Raw genomic sequence first — 18,405 nt, forward strand, 5'->3', positions numbered from 1 at the left:
TGCGCGAGCGGTGAAACCCGGAAGTAACCCTTTCCGGTACTTCCAGGTCACCGTGGGACACAACTTGAAAATGCTCAACCTGAAGCAAACGTAACTTGAGGTATGACTGTATTTAAAAAACAACAACAGTCAAAAGCATTCTAAGCCAGTGATCTCAAGGTTGCCAGGAACAGTGTGTTTCAGCCATCAAATGCCTGGGTAACACCGGAATGCTTTTAAATTTCTCCTGCAAGTCATGAAGGAGGGAGATAGGCATTATCCCTCACTAGGGAGGGCATTATACAAAGGGAGAACTGCCCCGTCATGGGCACCACCAACCATGCATCAAAGCTGCTCTTGACAGAGGCTTTACACACCAAGCAAAGGAGCTCAGATGAAATAATTCCTGAAGTAACATTGTCTATAGATATTTCATTGTGGAGATGAAGGAAATGTTGATATAGGCTTGAACCTCGGCTTTGTGATCTGCCACCTCTTGGAAAAACATTTGATCAGCCACCCAAAGGTTGATTGCAGTTTCCAAGGGTTAGATAGTAGATTAACAAGCTTGACTGAACCATTACTTTCTTTGGAGTTTTGAGGAAAAACCTGTGATTCTTCCTGATTGCTGCGAGCACACACACTGTCTGATGGTTTCATTGAACCAGGACTGGCTGTAACTGTTAAGTGCCTTGAATAGGGGTCTGGTTCTTTTCTCTTTTCTCATGCAACCCCTGCTCTGCTCAGTACAGTACTGGGTCGTACCCAACACAGTTGTCCCATTAGTGTTGGCGGTGCGGTGTGGGGGAACCCTTTGTGCTGTGAGCTAGATCTTTATCTCCCCCACCCCCACAGGCCAGCTTTGAGAGGTGGGCAGGACCACCCACATGCATGTCATGATGACCAATTGACGAGCGAAAGGTTCAATCCTGCTTTGATTGCTTATGTGGCTTTAATTGTTTTCATGACTCCCACCTGTTCCCAGTCCACTACCTTAAGAAGTAAACTAAGTCCAAGCTTTTGTTCCACGGACAGAAGTGTCCTGTGAGAATTACACCTGGCGAGAATCAGGTTCATCTAATGCTAGCCAATATCTAGGGAAAGTGCAACATTTTGTACATGTGAAAGAGTGCTTTAACAAGCTGTGCAGGCGTCTTGGATTGCCCCCGTTATTAAATTGTTACACTCCCTGCTCATACCCATATACAACTCCTTGGACAAGCGACCAATCCTCTTTGAAAAGAATACCTTTGGAATTAAAAGCAAAGGACAGTTTATAATTGCAACCATTTATATCACATTAGGTAAAGGTAAAGGGACCCCTGACCATTAGGTCCAGTCGTGACCGATTCTGGGGTTGCATCACTCATCTCGCTTTATTGGCCGAGGGAGCCTGCGTACAGCTTCCGGGTCATGTGGCCAGCATGACTAAGCTGCTTCTGGCGAACCAGAGCCGCACACGGAAATGCCGTTTACCTTTCTGCCGGAGCGGTACCTATTTATCTACTTGCACTTCGACGTGTTTTCGAACTGCTAGGTTGGCAGGAGCAGGGACCGAGCAACGGGAGCTCACCCCATCACAGGGATTCGAACCGCCGACCTTCTGATCGGCAAGTCCTAGGCTCTGTGGTTTAACCCACAGCGCCACCCGTGTCCCCTCTATATCACATTAGAGGCTGTTAATTGTGGGGATGGAGGTGAGGACAGAAAACACTGCATTCACTTCTCAGAAAGACAAAATGCAGCTAAGACATCTAGCTAACAGCAGCGCCTGAAGTCTGTAGAACAGATGTTCATACAGTAAAAAGGAACGACGTCACCCTTTTACTGTGCCCCTTTCCCCCTCGCTTTGGAGCAGGAGATGTACTCATTTACTTAACCTTTCTGCTTTTATGCCACATGTTATGTATTTACTCTAATGTGGAGGGCTCAATTCCTACCCCTTTACTCAGGGAGTTGCCCCATTCTGGAGCCATTGATGTAAAGATTTGCATTGCAATGTCACTCCCAGGAAAGCCAGGAAATCAGGAGGGGCGGGGAGGGGGGGGAGGCCTCTGAGAAGCCAACCAGACGCTGGTGTTTTCACATCCAGCAAAGCACAGGATCTTTGCCAGAAAAGGCATCTGTCTTAATAATTATAAAAAAAACAAACATTGCTGTCAACAAAGCAGACAGCCTTTTCTTTGTGTCTCAGCAAGAAACTGTTTGTGAGTAAAACCTTTCTTTGGAGCAAAATGAATGTTTTAAAATTAACATGTCTTTTAAGTTAAGGAAAATGAAGCCCTGATTTTATTTTTATTTTTTAAAAAAATCTGAACAACCAATTCCAGTAAGGATAAATTACAAGGTATCTGCTACTAATGTAAACACAATCGTAATGTTTAGATGCTCTTAACTCACATTGATATGAGTGGGGATCAAATGCTTAACTATGGGCTAAAGCCCCAGTGGTTTCTTCTACATGTCCAGCTATGTCTGGATGATGCTTCTAATAAGTACCCAAAATATAACTTAACACTAATGGAATTATATTTAAGCTCTCACTTAATTTGATTTCACATTGCAGTGCCTGGAGTATATATATATATGGCCTTAACCTTGGCAAGTAAAAGCAGGCAATTGAAATAGTGAGTCTGATCCCCATATCCATGTGTACCAGATGTGCAGGGCTCTGGGCTTTTCTTTATAACTTTCATTCTGACTTTCGTTTCTCTCACTCCTGGACTACCAGATTGCTTTCTGTACTTGCAGCAAGTCTGTGAAAAAGAAGTTTTAGATGTTGGGAGCTGAAAGCGGCTGTGCCAAGAAAGCCCCAAGTAGATGTGCAAATGCTCTTTACTCTTTTGGATCATGCCATATGTGTTTACTTTTACTTTTAGTTTGTTTTTTTTTAAAAAAAGGGAAGTTCACAATGCTGACCATAACCACTTTGATCATGGATTTGTTCCTAGAGAAATCACGGGGCTTTCTAAAATGCTAATCATTTTCATGTTCTCTTTTGGGTATGGAGCCAATTCCACTGGCATTATCGAAATATAATAGAAGACTTTTGAGGATCTGAGCCTAGAGTTCCCTTGCCCTTTATAGACACTACTAACCCTATTGTTCCAATATGGTTTCACTATTGCACACCTAAAATATAGCGGTCCTAGCTCTGGAACTTCTTTCCCCTTCACAGTTTCTCACCTGTTGCTCAAATCTGTATTCTGATCATTTAGCGAATTTGTTTCCTGTTTGCTTCCTGAATATCAGAAGACCTCACATTCTTTTATTGTCTCTTGAGACAGACAGATGCCAGCAACAATAAGTAGCCCATTTAACTTGCTGACTATCTAGTTTGTGCTATTAGTCACAGTAGCCAGGAAGAATGTCATAGAGGGTTTCCCTAACAGGGTATCATGGCAGTGTCTAGCCTCCTGGTAGTCCAGACCATCTGGTAGTCAGTGACATAAATTAAGCCAGTCGAAAGAGTTTCTGATTGAGAAAAGAAACTACCCTTGTAGCAGCAGATATATACAAGTGATTTGTTACTTCCACCCAGTGGCGTAGCGTGGGTTGTCAGCACCCGGGGCAAGGCAAGTAATTTGCGCCCCCTAACCCATGGATTTGCGCCCCCTAACCCGTGGATTTGCGCCCCCTAACCCTAACCCCTAGATGTTGCGCCCGGTGCGGCCGGCCCCCCCTGCACCCCCCACGCTACGCCACTGCTTCCACCTTTTGTACTTCCCGTATAACATCAGTCAGAACTTGCACATCTTCTCTGTGCATGGAGGTGTGGACGTCAAATGCATGTATAGGTCATACAGCAGATGAGTGAATTATTGCTTCCAGTATTACATATCAGAACATTAGAAGCTGCCTTGTATTGTTTTGCATTTTCAAATCATTCCTCTTTCTAGCTCAGTACTATTTATACTGGCAGTAGCTCCTTAGAGTTCCATGCAGGTGCTTCTTCCACCTCTACCTGGAGATGCCAGAGACTGAACCAGAACCTTTTCATGCAAAGCAGCTGCTGTACCACTGAACTTCCAAGAAAACACCAATAATAATAATAATAATAATAATAATAATTTATATCCCGCCCTCCCCAGCCAAAGCCAGGCTCAGAGAGGCTAACAACAGTCAAAGTAACACAGTTTACATAGAATCACAATCAATTACAGTGGTACCTCGCGTTACACACGCTTCAGGTTACAGACTCCGCTAACCCAGAAATAGTACCTCGGGTTAAGAACTTTGCTTCAGGATGAGAATGGAAATCGTGCTCCGGTTACGCAGCGGCAGCAGGAGGCCCCATTAGCTAAATTGGTGCTTCCGGTTAAGAACAGTTTCAGGTTGAGAACTGACCTCCGGAACGAATTAAGTACCTAACCTGAGGTACCACTGTAATTGAAATACATTCTAAAATCAATTCATTCTAAAGTAAATTCTGAATCAAATTAATGGCAACCATTGGGCTAGAGTTCTATGAGATTGCCAAAGGAGGGGGTCAGACTGTGCCTTGGCCAAAGGCCTGGTGGAACAGCTCTGTCTAGCAGGCCCTGTAGAAAGATGTCAAGTCCTGCAGGACTTATTTATTAAATATACATATATATGCTTATTTATTAAATTTATATAGCACTCAGCTGTAAGGCTTTCTGAACCATTGTGTTCATGCACATTTTACGTTTCTCTGTATTTTATTGTATTTTTAATGTGTATGATCTTGTTCTCTAATTAGTCTAGAGAACAAGGTCATACACACTAAAATACAATATAAAACTGAATGATGAGCACATCTTCTTTGCCCCCTAAAACTACATGATAGTTGCGTGCTAATCAAAAAAGTTAGAAGGTAAAGAAAGAGAGAACATTTAAAACAATGCAATAAAACACCACACACAAAATCAAAGCATACAATATGAGATGTTCTGGGCAGAGTTGTCTGCTGCCTGAAGGCTAGGAGGAGGGTGTCCAAATTAAGCTTGTTGGACAAGGAGCCCTATAGCTGGGGTGGGGGTACAACCAAGAAGGCTTAATTCAGATTTTGGGGGCAGTTGGATAATTTCAGTTTCTAAAGTTTCCTCTGTTGCCCTCGTCAGTAGGGCACAATCTTAGTAATGCTTATGTTGAATCTGGACTGTTATTTAAAAGGCCTTTTGTGTATTAAAAAGTCTTTGCTGGGAGAGGAAGCATTAAAGAAAAATGTGAAGAGGGACTTATAATGAATTCTGATTCTTCTTAACTATAGTAAAGTAAAACACAACTTTAGCCAAAAACAATTTGTTCCTAATGGATCCTGGTTTTGTGGTCAGACATAAGAGTATTTTGGAAGATTTCCCTCCTCTTTCTTAAGACCTAACCCTAATGAAGTCAACCACAGTCTGTCCATTGCTTTGTAAGCTTTGGCTAAAATGTACAAAACCAAAGCAGTTTTCTTTCTTTTCTTTCTTTTTTCCTTCTTTTACTTTTTTAATGCTGCTTTTCAGCCATGACTGCCAACACAATAGAAAATACAGTGGACAGTCTATCTCATAATAAAACAGAAACAAATAATCCCTCCACAAACCTGATGGATTAAAAAGCATCCATGACCAGTTCTGGAGCATGCTTCACATACAAAAGGTCTTAGGGTTCAACTTCCAGCATCTCAAGATAAACTCCTTTCTGAAAACCAGGAGGGCTGATGTCATTCAATGCAAGGCAATGCTGAGCTAGATTGAGCAATGGCCTGATTGCATCTTCCTATGTTTCAGAATCTTCACAGATCTCTTAAAACTCTCAATAAAACTAGTCTGGTATTTTTTCCTAGGGAAGGAATTTAAAGATTCAGTTAAACACTGGAAAAACCTCTATTTTTGTAGTTAATTTAACCTCATATGGTGGTGGAACCCAAAGCAATATCAGTTCTGAACTTCTGAATTTGCAGACAAGGGGCTATTGCAAGGCCTGCTTGTCCATGAGGCAAGGTGAGGCAGTTGAGTCAGGCGGCAGATCTGACCTTCTCTGCTACCACTCACTGCATCCTCCTCCTCCTCCTCCTCCTCCTCCTCCTCCTCCTCCTCCTCCTCCTCCGTATCCTCCTTCCACCATAGCTGCTTCCTCCACTCCTAGCCACCCTCTTTGCCACCATGGCCGCCACCTCTGTGGCTACTTGCCGCTGCCACCACTACCTCTGTGCCCAGCCATGGTGGTGGATGGGTGCAGAGGAGGAGGAGTGGCTGATGTCAGAGGAGGAGACCAGGGACAGAAAAGATTGCTGTGGCAGTGGGGCAGGGGGAGACATTTTCTTTTTTTGCCAGAAGTGGCAAAATATCCTGGGCTGGTCCTGGGTTACCACATGTAGAAGATCACCCCAAGTATCCTGGTCCTTTAAGTATGTAGGCCTAGTTATGGACATCATTAATGATTGTAGTTGCTCTACTTTTTTTTTTTAAAAAAAAGAAAACACTTTTTAGGCACACACAGCCAAATAAGTAATTGAAATTCTTGGGACGTTTGTGTTACTGAGAAGCATGATTCAGCTGGAACTCTGTCAGGATTGCACTCTCCACCCCTCCAGACCAGCTGTGAGGAGGAGATCAGAAGCGTTCTCTTCTGATTTTGACTGACCAGTGTTACGTCCAAATCCATGCAAACTGCAGTAAGCCTTAGTTATGCTTCACTCAAACAAGCCAACATCAAACCTCAGTGTACGTACCTGGCTTGTATCTACAAACCATGGTTAATGTTAAGCATACACTTTGGGGTCAGACCATAATGCTGAATTGTGGTTAATTGAAAATGGAAGCAAACACTTTCCAATCTTCTTGTGGCTGTCCCAGAGGACAAAGGAGGAGTGCAGGAGCCCAAGACTTACCTAGACTTGTTCTCATAATGATAAACCACAATTCACCATTAAATGCACGTAGCCATTGTGCTCATACATATAAAATGTAGTGTGGCGAGGGGATGGAAGAGATCCAGCCCGCAGTGCTTCTCTAATAGTTTTCTGGGTAACCCTAGGCCAGGCCCTAAAGCCACCAAGAATGAAAAGCTGAGGGAAATATGAGAAAAGGAGGAATGCTGCTATTTCTCCCTCCCTCAGTTTTCAGTAAAGCACAATGATCAGTCACCAATATGTCTATCTGAATCAGGAGAGCTGGCTGAGGTGCTAGAAATATGTCTGGAGGCAGCGATGGGCTGGATGTGGGCCAGAAAGAAGTTCTATGTGTTCCAAGTTCTTAAGTCCAGGAGGTGGGAAGGTGGCCTGTTTTGGATGGTACGGGTTCATAGCTTGGGGTACCCATAGATCTAACATTGTTATTTGAAACCCAGGTGGCCTTGGTGACTGGGTGCCTGTTTCCAGCTCCTGATGATTAGCCAACTATGGGCCCTTTTCGACAGAAATGACTTGACCATGGCACTCCATGCTCTATAATCTGCCCTGAGACCTGGTAGTGAAGGGCGTGTAATTTAATAACCACAATAATTGTGGCTCTAGATCATACAAGTGGCTCAATGTGCTTGGGGGTTCCAAACCAATATGTGCTCTGCATATTGAACCTTTTGGCTGGTATATTCTGAGGTATAATTTCACACTGTTCAGTGTCCCATCTTTACATGGGTTTGCAGAGGGAAGAAGAGGACGTCAATTCTCACTCTGGATTGCTGTACTTTTAAAAAGGGCACAGTGTTATGACAGGGAGCAATTACTGTGCAGTAGCTTGCTTTGGGAATTAGGCCATTTTCTCTGACCACTGATTTCCCATGCATATGGCTGCATACAAAGATAACAGGCATCATGGAGACCCTTTTAAAGCAGCAGCTCCTCTTATCTCCCAATTTTATCTGTTCCTTTTTGGTAAACGTTATTTAGCTTAATTCAGAATCACTGCACTGCACAGTAAGCAACCTGGAAGCAAGTGTGTTACTACACTATTCTGTGATCTAATATTTAATGATTCTCCAACTTTTATAAAAAGTTATCCAATGAAGAACAAGTTTGTTTTAATATATAAAAAAGGAAATATGTGGAATTTTTTTTTTAAGCATAGAAACCTCTTCCAGTTGCTCAGCTTCATTCAGGTTGTGCATAATGTAAAAAAACACTATTATTTTTTTTTAAAAAAAGAACTCAGGATAGACTTTGATGTAAGCAGCTGTCGGTGAGATAATTTGCTTTCTTGCTGTATTAGATGTGGATATTTTATTAGGAAAAACTGCCTCATGTCTTGCATTAGAAGGAGCACAAAGAAGATATCCCATTGAACATATGATTCTAGGAGTTTAGTAATGTGAAACATCTGTACAGCGAGGGAGTCTGTTAAAGCTGGAGCAGAGCCTTTTAGAAAGGAAACACCCTTCTCTGGGCAGGTCATCTTCTTTTAAGCAAAAGGCAGATGAAATGCGGATAATATCTTCTTTGAGACGGTACAGCTTTAACATCCATTCATTCATCCCTTCTCTCTCTCTTTTTTTAAAAAAGTTAAATTTAGAAATTTAAAGCTTGTATCTTCTGAACTGTGCTGTTAATTAAGCAACGTTCAATGATGGTGCAATAATCCTGGATTAATATATTGCTGCCACTAGAGAGAAACCTGATTGTAGATGAAGTGTGCTGAGTGAATATTTTCTGGAAATATTAGTTGAAATTTAAACAGTGAAATAAGTGCCGAGGCTTTTATTTGTTGTGTCTAAGTAGAATCGTGACATTTTTACTCTCTCTTTTTTAAAGCTTAAAAAGGGTATAATGCATAAAATATAGGTGCCTATACAAATTAGGAATGGTGTCCCACCTTACCTTGAGAACTGCACTGTATAATACAAATGACTAAAGCAGAAAGTGTTTGAATTCAGATGTGATAGTGGAGGCAGCTGGAGTACAATAACTTCTGGTCAGCAAAAATGAGAGCCATTTCACAGATCAGTGGACCATGGGGCAGCCACTTAAATTCCTTTGCATATTTATTTAGCACATGTATACCCTGCCCAGCTTCTAAGGAACCCAGGGAAACATACATAGGTTTATCCAGTTTTGTTCTTATAGCTAGTGCTTTCTTTGTGACAGTACCCATTGGTATGGAGTACCTTCAGATCATTGTTGTTGATGCCTTGACCACCATTTTGTGCTGGTACATGCATTACTTTTATCAACATAAGAGCAGCAGCGCCACCTCATTTCATTTTACCAAAAACAACAACAACAACACTGCTTTTAGCAGCTGTTGGGCTGGAAGAGTAAATATCGATCCAAGGCCATCTGGCAAGCTTTGTGGCTAAGCAGGATTGAACCCAGGTCTACAAACTCCAGCAACGTAGCATATGATCAGCCATTCAAACCAATCCAGGCTTTTATTTTAACATGGAGGGGCAAATTCCCATTTGAAGTAGCATGAAAAAAGTTTGAATCTGTGCGACAGTGGTTCCATATGACCGATTTACAATAAGCAGAAAACTACCACATACAAGACTTTTAGGTCACTGCTATGGACTAGTAGGAGTTCATAATTCATTTAAACTACATTGGGTTGAATTGCTTTACTATAGAAGTATGTGGGACTAAATTAGCTTAATTACAGCTGCTTTCTGGTCAAGATGCTCAAGCAAATACATTCTGGGAGCAACTGGCATATAGTAAAGATACAGTAGAGATAAAGGATGCTTGTTCAGAATTAATTTATTAATTTATTATGCTTCTTACATTTAAGATATTGTACTAAGCATGACATTCATTTTAATTGTCTTTTTTTTATAGCTAAGCCGAATGATTCTGCAACTGTTGAACTGAATATACCTTTGGAAAGCGGATCTTCCAATTTATTATCTGAACAAATCGCTTCTAAAACTAATCTTGATCCTCATATCTCTTCGGTCACACAAGGAATGCCTAAGGCAAAACTGGAAGAGAAGGTACCTAAGCAGATTGTTAGTTTATCCACTGTTCTACCTCAGACGGTTACAGACTTTTCTGATTCATCAGAAGTGACAGAAACAGACACTTCACCGAGTGACCTAGTAGGGATCACACCCACACAAGTTGTCTCTGACCTCAGTGAGAAGAGCTCTGAAAGTCAGACTGAACAAATAGAGGTGGGACCAATAATCACTTCTGTAGACGTTCTACTGAGAAATAACTTGAGTGAACCTGTAGAAACAAAAACTTCTGTTACATTAACAAAGGAAGAAACACATCCTGGCATCCAGCCTACAAAAAAATCAATGGAAGCAAAAAGCGACGTAAAACTGACAACCGTTGTCATCCCCAAAGAACTGCTCCCTGATCATCATGAACCTACAAAAGACGATAACAATGGCAATATTTCACCCGATGACAGGCCAGTTGCCTCTAGCACTGTTTCAGAATCAGATGTAGTCAAAGTGTCAAAGACCTTCTCACCTGAGATTGCTACAGCTACACCAGGTGTAATAGTCAGTTCATCTGAAAGCAAAATACCACTAACTACCAGATATACAAAGAGCTATGAAACATCATTTAGCTCTGAGTTAGGCTCTGTGGAGTTTCCAAAGACCACAACCACTGCAACAGAAGTGAATGATACAGTGGCAGGGGTTTTCCCCAAAACTGAAAGAGAGGACATGCCAAGGCACCATGATACAGTAACATCTACTCCAGAGATGCAACAAGAAAAAACTGCAGGAACAGACGATCAGAAATATGACTGGACTTCTGAAGGGAGTTCTGCTGAGCATCAGCCAGACTTAGGAATTCCCAGACAAATCACTACTATTTCCTCAACAGGCATATCAGGCACAGAATCAATTATATTTACAAAGATGGTAACTCCTGCAACGGCAAAGGAAGAACCTGACATTTCCCTCATTTCTGAAACTCCAGTAGATAAAATTGCTAAAGATGTGGTCACTGTTACTATTCATACAGGCGTCAGAGGTATGAAAACAGAGGCTACAACAGCTATTCAGGAGGAACCTGGCGCTAGAGATCAAGCTGTGGAAAAACTGGCTACTGTCCCAGACACTACTGCAGTGATTTCAACATTGCTTTTGACACCTGAAAGTGACTTAACTGCTGAAGGATCTGCATATGAAGGAAAATATGCAACTACTGAGGCTTTGGGCCCAGGTGTCAAAATAACAGTTTATGAAACAGCCACAAAACCTGAACTGTCTCCTGGAATGGATGCTGTCACGGAACGCGAACTAAAAACGACAGGTGTTCCCCCCAGAAAGGCAAGCACAGAAAGTGAAAAGGATGTACCCACAATTAGATTTGCAGGTCCCTTTCCTACTAAAGCTACTGCTCCTGTCACTGAAAAATTACCTCATGTGGAGACTTTTACAACTCATAGCCCAGAAGGTTCGGGAACGACAGAAGAGGCCGTAGGAATGGAGCCAGTTTTATTCTCTGCTATTGTGACAAGTAAACCAACGGTGGTAAGTGGCATAGCCACAGCTACCATTGCTCCAGTAGACAAGACCCTGACCACTTCACCATCCAAGCCTTTAATTACCAAAACACAGCCACCCTTAATTTACAGTGAACCCGATGAGGATACGAGTAAAGACATGGTAATAATTGAGGAATCTGTTTCTCCCATTAAAACTACTACTGATGATGATTTTACAGGCAAGACGGCAGAGCCAGAGATTGATACAGAATATTTTACATCATCAAGTGTTACTGCGGTTGCACAGCCTACAGGACCACCCTCTGAGGTTTTAGAGTCTCAGGAAGAGGCTCCTTCTACTTCAGATGCTGACGTAGGAGTGGAAAGCAGGCCTGACATAAAAGTGTTTGTTGTTGCTATCTCTGGCAATGATACAGGTAAGACTTTGCTTCTCAGGGCCATATGCCCAACCTGATGGACCTTTGGCCATAGCAAGTAGTTTTAAAATGTGCTGGAAGATGTGTCTTTTATGTCTGGAGCATGAAACTATCTTACACTTCTGTATGTTAGAAATAGTTGATATTTTTGAAATGAGGTATTGGTAATAGCTATTGGCAATATAAATGTGCAAATCATCAGTTGTGGATGTAGCAATAATATATGAGAGCTTCCTATGTGATACTAGCAAATCATTGAATTGACTTCAATTATTTGTGGAACAAGGCATTTTAATTTCATAGCTTCCACTCCATGCATTACTACTCCTGAGTGTGGCATTGGAGCGTGTTAACATTCCATTAGTCTGTAGCTATTAACAATGGCATTTGCAGTGCTATCAGCTAAACAAGGCGTGAGTTCTTTTTTCTTTGCTTACGCCAAAGGGTGCTATCAAATTTGGGGAAAGAAAAGGGTATTGTGTGAAATTGCCAGGTTGTAATCAGAACAAACATTTGTTTTCTTCTGTTCTGTTCTGTTTTAGCTGAGGGCACTGCATATGCAGCTTTAATCTTGTGGGTATCCAGAACAGAGATATCAGCTGTCACTAATAAGTTATATGATTTCTTCTGTGTTAAGAAAAGAGGCCAATGTGTCAACTGAAAAGAGATCTGACAGGAGATGGTGTGGGATTTTTTAACATCATCAATGATAACTATGTTTTGAAGTCAGATAGAAACATTATTGGAGAAAATAGCAATGAAAGCTTATTGGATATCATGTCTTATATAATTTTTCATACAGTTAGCCCGCAATTTATGCGGGGGATACATTCCGGGGATCATGCCTAAAGCTAATAATTGGGTTCAATGGTCAAAGTCATGTTTCATTTTTTGAAGTTCAGTGGGATTACCAAAGTCATTTCCCCCAGAACCACACCCCTTTTCTGCCTCCATTTAAATTTCTTACTTTTTTATTTTTTTGCCACGTGCATAAAGCTGAATGCACACAAGTTAAACACAACTAAGTTGCAGGCTTACTGTATGTAATTCTACCTTACTACTCTTTATATACTCTTTCCAACCAGTAGGGCACTTCTATAAGCTTTACAGAGTACTCTTTTCCAGTTGTTGTTTTATGAACTTCACACTCACTCTTGGCTGTACATAGTGTCATAATGAACATGTGTGGGTAGACCAAGTTCACTGAAAGAATGCTGAAAATTACATCAGAAAGTAATTTATTTGGAGCTCTCAGCCAAACAAAAGTAGACTCTTGACTCTTACCAGTTCCCCCATTTCCGTGAAATCCCTGAATCCCATTCTCAAAGCTAATTATTGATTCCTGGCCTCTACCCAAGTCATAATAAATTATTGCATCTGCAAGCCAGTTGTGCAGAGACTATAATTTCCAGTGTGGGCTGGTCTGTTAGGGCAAATGAGGGACTGCCCCACCAACCTCAGCCTCTCTCTAGCCAGCCCCCACATGCCCACTTCTGCCTCACAACCTTTCAGCTTCCTCCTTCTTAGTCTCTGTGTTGAAGGGAGGGTGGGGCTAAAACTAGTTAGTTTTACCTGGTTGGATTACCTGGTGGGCAACTAACACTATAGTAAGAATTCAGTAGTAATCATTCCTGAGTAGCAAAAACATCATGCAATTTTCTCAAACATTTATTATCAGCAAGAATAAGGCTTCAAGATGATAGGCTATGACCCTGTGCCATAGAGATGAATTGGTTTAGTAACCAAGTTCCATTGGGCCCTCTCCTTCATATCCCTGTCAGCTGCCAGTTTGTTACTTTGCCAAGGAACACAGGTGGATGATTCATATTGTTGGGCTTTAGCATTTATTTTACTGAATCAGCTTGCAATGATTACACCATTGATTACAGCCAGTTGGATCTTTCCTCCGAGCTGGCCTCATTGGCCAAATGGATGCCACTCACGAAGGTACCGCATGATCTGGGTTCAGGCTTGAAGCTGCGGAGTGAGTACAAAGACCTAACACAATTCCTCTCATGTTTGTTCTCTAAGTGGTTCAACCTGCCCCAGTCAGTAACAAGTCTAACTCAGATAAAACCAAAAGAAATGTTTGACCAGAACTTTGGGATGTTTTCAGTAGGTAGTGTGTTTGAAGTCTCTCTTGATCTTAAGTTCCTGATCATGTCATTCCTTGTAAGGTAAAAGTAAAGGTACCTCTGACCATTAGGTCCAGTCATGGCCGACTCTGGGGTTGTGGCACTCATCTCGCTTTATTGGCCAAGGGAGCCGGCATACAGCTTCCGGGTCATGCGGCCAGCATGACTAAGCCGCTTCTGGCGAACCAGAGCAGCGGTTTACCTTCCCGCTGGAGCGGTACCTATTTATCTACTTGCACTTTGAGGTGCTTTTGAACTGCTAGGTTGGCAGGAGCAGGGAACGAGCAAAGGAAGTTCACCCCATCGCGGGGATTTGAACCATCAACCTTTTGATTGGCAAGTCCTAGGCTCTGTGGTTTAACCCACAGCGCCACCTGCGTCCTGTCATTCCTTGTACCAAACAACTAAACATGGTCTATAGGTGATGCTCTCACATGAGAAGGGTGCTTAAGAACACTGTGTTGTTGTATAATCTAGTTCTGTGAGTTGGCTAATGGTGGCTTAGGATGTGTGGCTGGCTAACACCTAAAGTAGGTTTGCTGGAAATGGGGCTTTTTGGGGAAACAAAACTACCATTCCCCACCTCACGCCTTGAACCTCACTCAGAACAATGCTGTGTCAAGGCATAGCATCATTCCAGGACATTCTGCTTGCCAGAAAGACAAACATCAGCAAGGGATAAAAGAGTAAACTCCTTGAAAGTATTTGAAAAATTGTCCTGAAAAATTGTATGCCCCCAGATAATTGTAAAAAAGGACCCATTTCCATTTGTTGCTAAATTAGGGTAAGAGTATGTCGCAACAATCCTATGTGTGTGTGTGCATTTATTTGTATATGTCATGAACCATAGAAACAACCTATAACTCCATATTCTATTTCTGATCCCTTGGGACCTATATGATTGTTTTCCTATGTTGCATGCCTTTTCTATTGATATAGCATAACATGAAATTATTCTGGAAGTTTATTTATTCTTTCCTTACACCATATCAATTATTGTTTGGTACAAAATATCTGTTGTAGTTACAGAATTCCACTTGTGGGGCGAAGGGGTTGACTGAGATCTGGCTGAAAACCAAAATCGTTTTTTGTTTTGGCAGCTTCACAAAAATGTTGATAAGGGATATGCTGATAATATTGCTGAAGGGATTAAAATGGTTCTTTCCCCCCACATATGTGTTAGAATATGGTGGTTTTCCTGAGAAAATGTATTGCACAAGCAAACCATGCACTGACGCAATTTAAGACAGGTGTACAAGTTAATGAGGAATATATAAAGCACACCATAAGTGTGGGTCATGAGGAGTTCTAGGGCAGGTGTGCAAATTAATGAGCAAAAATATGTGTGTATAGGGAGACAACCCTTTGGGAATTTACTTTCTTAAAAAGGGAACCATGGCTATGCATGCTGCTATGTTTTCTCAGGGGCTGTTATTTCTTTCAACAGCATCCCATAACTTAACTTTCATACTATTGCTGAATACATGATGATACAACAGGGTGGACGGAATAGTCTCCAACAGTTTGATGCTACAGTCTTTTCGTGTTGTGCAAGTGGAATCCGTCTTGCGTCAATACTTGGGGGTGCGGGGAGATACGCGTCATTTCTGTGCAGCTTAGAAGGAGCAGTAATGGAGAGTTATGATTCAAGAGCAAGGAGTGAATGAACTAGCAGAAGAAAAAAGGAACTTTTCTTGAGCATATAAAACTTTTTATGAGCTGACAAATACTGGGGGATTGAGGTGAGGCTGTTGTTTAACAGCAGCCGAGGGGATACTGAAAACATGACTTCTGTCTGTGTCGAGAATAATTTGCACACCTGCGTCTTGTGGAGGCATTGGAAAGTGTTTACTTAGCATGCTTGGAAAGGCTTGCTGGGAGCCCAGATTTCACACCAGCTATGTCTGGTTTTTTGACCCCTTCTGCTTTCGAACAGTCTGAAGCTGAGAGGGAGCCATCACTTTTTGAACGCAACCTTTTATGAAAAGGGACTGCAGCCTTTTTAATGCCATTTAGCATGCCATTTATTTTTTACTTCGCTTATTTTCTGCATCCAAGATGTAATAAGTGTATAAAACTTCAGTGAAAGTAAGAGTCTTTCACAGAATGCACAGATTAAAACATAACCTTAAGCTTTGGAATAAACAAGTGTCCTTGTTCTTTGAGATTGGACATTGTATTTACTTTTCTTTTATTTATTTTTTAAAAAACCTTAACATCAAAGGTCACATGGTGAGAACCAAAGAGTTATATGAAAAATGTCTCAGATTTCAGTGGCACCAGATGTATGAGAAGCTACTTAAACTAAAAATAAAAATCACTGGTGGACATAAAATTGTATGTTTGGCAGCAGACTAGGTATTGCTTCTGAGGGAGGCTTTCAGAACAAGATGAATACAGGAAGAGACCTCATTTCCACAATATAGCAAGATTTGGGGCATCAAATGTGGAGCATTTGGAACAGTGAGTGCTAGTTTGATGCATATGGACTTGAACGATGCTGTTGTTTATTGCTGATATTTGCACCGTGAAAAGGCTTATAGATGTTTTATTTTGAAAAGTTTTTTTAAAAAATGCTTGTGTGGGAATGTGGAAAGAGATGGAACCTCTTTTCATGCTCTGTATCAGAAGGCACATGGAGGATTGTTTGTTTGAAAGGACTCACGTCAAATTTCTCTGCCTAAGCAAAACTAGCCTAATAGAGAAGCGGTTGGGATTTAATCCTTGCTCCATGTGTATTAGCTTTGCTACACGCACACTTGATTTTGTCTGCCTGCTTTCCCTTTAAATGTGCAAGCTTTTCTGTGTCTAAAAGCTGTATTTCTCATAGTGTAATTAGGCTGTCATCTTGTCAGTGAGTGTTAATTTCTTAGTTAATCACTAAGACAGCTGTAGTAATTCTCATATTCTGAATGATCAAGTTCTTTTCTCTCTCTCTCTTTAATGAGGAGAATTGCATTATTATCTCACAGTGCAGTGACTGACTGCTGCTTTACCACAGGAAATGACTCCTGGGAGTTCTTTACCATTGTCAGACTTGGATTTCACCTCAGCTTGAGTTGACTATCACCCCCAATTCATGGTGCTGCTTGTCTTCTACAAAAGTGCGTGTGTGCATGTGTGTGGCCTTTTGGAAGACCTTTTGGAGAAGTCTGGGGGTGGGGATTGCTTGAAATTCTACAGTTCTTGAGAGGGCAGAAGGCGTACCATTACAGTGGTACCTCAGGTTAAGTACTTAATTCGTTCTGGAGGTCTGTTCTTAACCTGAAAGTGTTCTTAACCTGAAGCACCACTTTAGCTAATAGGGCCTCCCACTGCCGCTGGAGCATGATTTCTGTTCTTATCCTGAAGCAAAGTTCTTAACCCGAGGTAATATTTCTGGGTTAGCAGAGTCTATAACCTGAAGCATATGCAACCTGAAGCGTATGTAACCCGAGGTACCACTGTATAGGTAAGATAGCAGAGGACTTGAATTCGGCCTTTTACAGGGGGTGGGAGAGACAACATTTGCTGCCACTTTGTTGCTTTAATAAGCAGCCCAGTGGCATTCCAAATTAGTAACAGAGTGGACCAATGCAAACAGTGCTATGTCATGACTTATACATTTTCTGAACAGCTTTCTTTGTTAAATTAAATTAAAAGGTCACGTGCCCCTACTGGTGATCTTCTTGGTGCATGAGTTCACATATTGTAGAGGGATCTGTCTGAATGCAGTTGAGTGTCTGCATGGCACTTATGAATGGACAGCTGTGTTCGTTTGATCTCTATCCACACACTATTGGCTACCCTGCTTTTCAAGGCTTCCCAGTGGAGAGACCTCTATGAACATATAGTTCCTGTTGTTTTGAATCATACAAATGATTGAGATGGGGGTCTGCTGCTGAGATCTTGCTCCTCCACTAGCTTTCACTCACCATAGCTGTGATATCTGAAAAAAGGCCTTAACTACCGAGGTGGATATGGCAATAGGCCACTGCTATTTTAAAAAGCAGATAAGAATCAGAATCTAAGTAAAGTGGAGCGAGTGAGAACATAAGTTTGTTCTGAAGTGGACATTAGAATCTGGCTCTCTCACATTCCTAAGTATTATTTGTTTCACTTAATTTTTCACTGGTACAAGTGAAACCACTTTGTGTTAAATCCGTCTAACTGGAAGACCTGTTGTTTGTTATACTTGCTCTACAAGCATTATGGACGCCTTTCTAAACAAAGTGAACACAGGGATAGTATAAGCTCATTTTTTATTTGAGAAACGATTGTATGTGTTTGAAAGACAGAAAAGCATCTATTATGGATTATTCCTGCCCTTTGTTCAAAATGTGAATTGTAGGCTTGAAAACTGCTTAATGTTAATTGCCAGCCTAAACTGTAGATTTGAACATTGTAAGATGTTTCTGTGAAGCTTGTTGTAAGATGTAAGATGTTTCTGTGAAGCTTGTTAAAGAATGATTATCTTTCCTCAGATTCCTTCGTAGACATCAGGAAACAAAATCATATACACATTGTCTCTGCTGTTTTTTGCATTGT

At 41.4% G+C, this 18,405-nt stretch overlaps 1 protein-coding gene across 3 annotated transcripts in view; it reads left to right on the plus strand.

Annotated features, from left to right (window-relative positions):
* The window catches only part of VCAN (versican), a 136,266-nt gene that overhangs the window by 49,422 nt on the left and 68,439 nt on the right, over positions 1 to 18,405 (plus strand). For all 3 annotated transcript variants that reach the window (XM_082191831.1, XM_082191833.1, XM_082191832.1), the window contains exon 7: positions 9,695 to 11,743. In XM_082191831.1, the coding sequence (XP_082047957.1) occupies positions 9,695 to 11,743 (2,049 nt within the window). The remainder of the gene's footprint in view (positions 1 to 9,694; positions 11,744 to 18,405) is intronic.

The sequence above is a fragment of the Podarcis vaucheri genome, assembly GCF_965113315.1.
Source record: "Podarcis vaucheri genome assembly, chromosome: 11".
Taxonomy (NCBI): Eukaryota; Metazoa; Chordata; class Lepidosauria; order Squamata; family Lacertidae; genus Podarcis; species Podarcis vaucheri.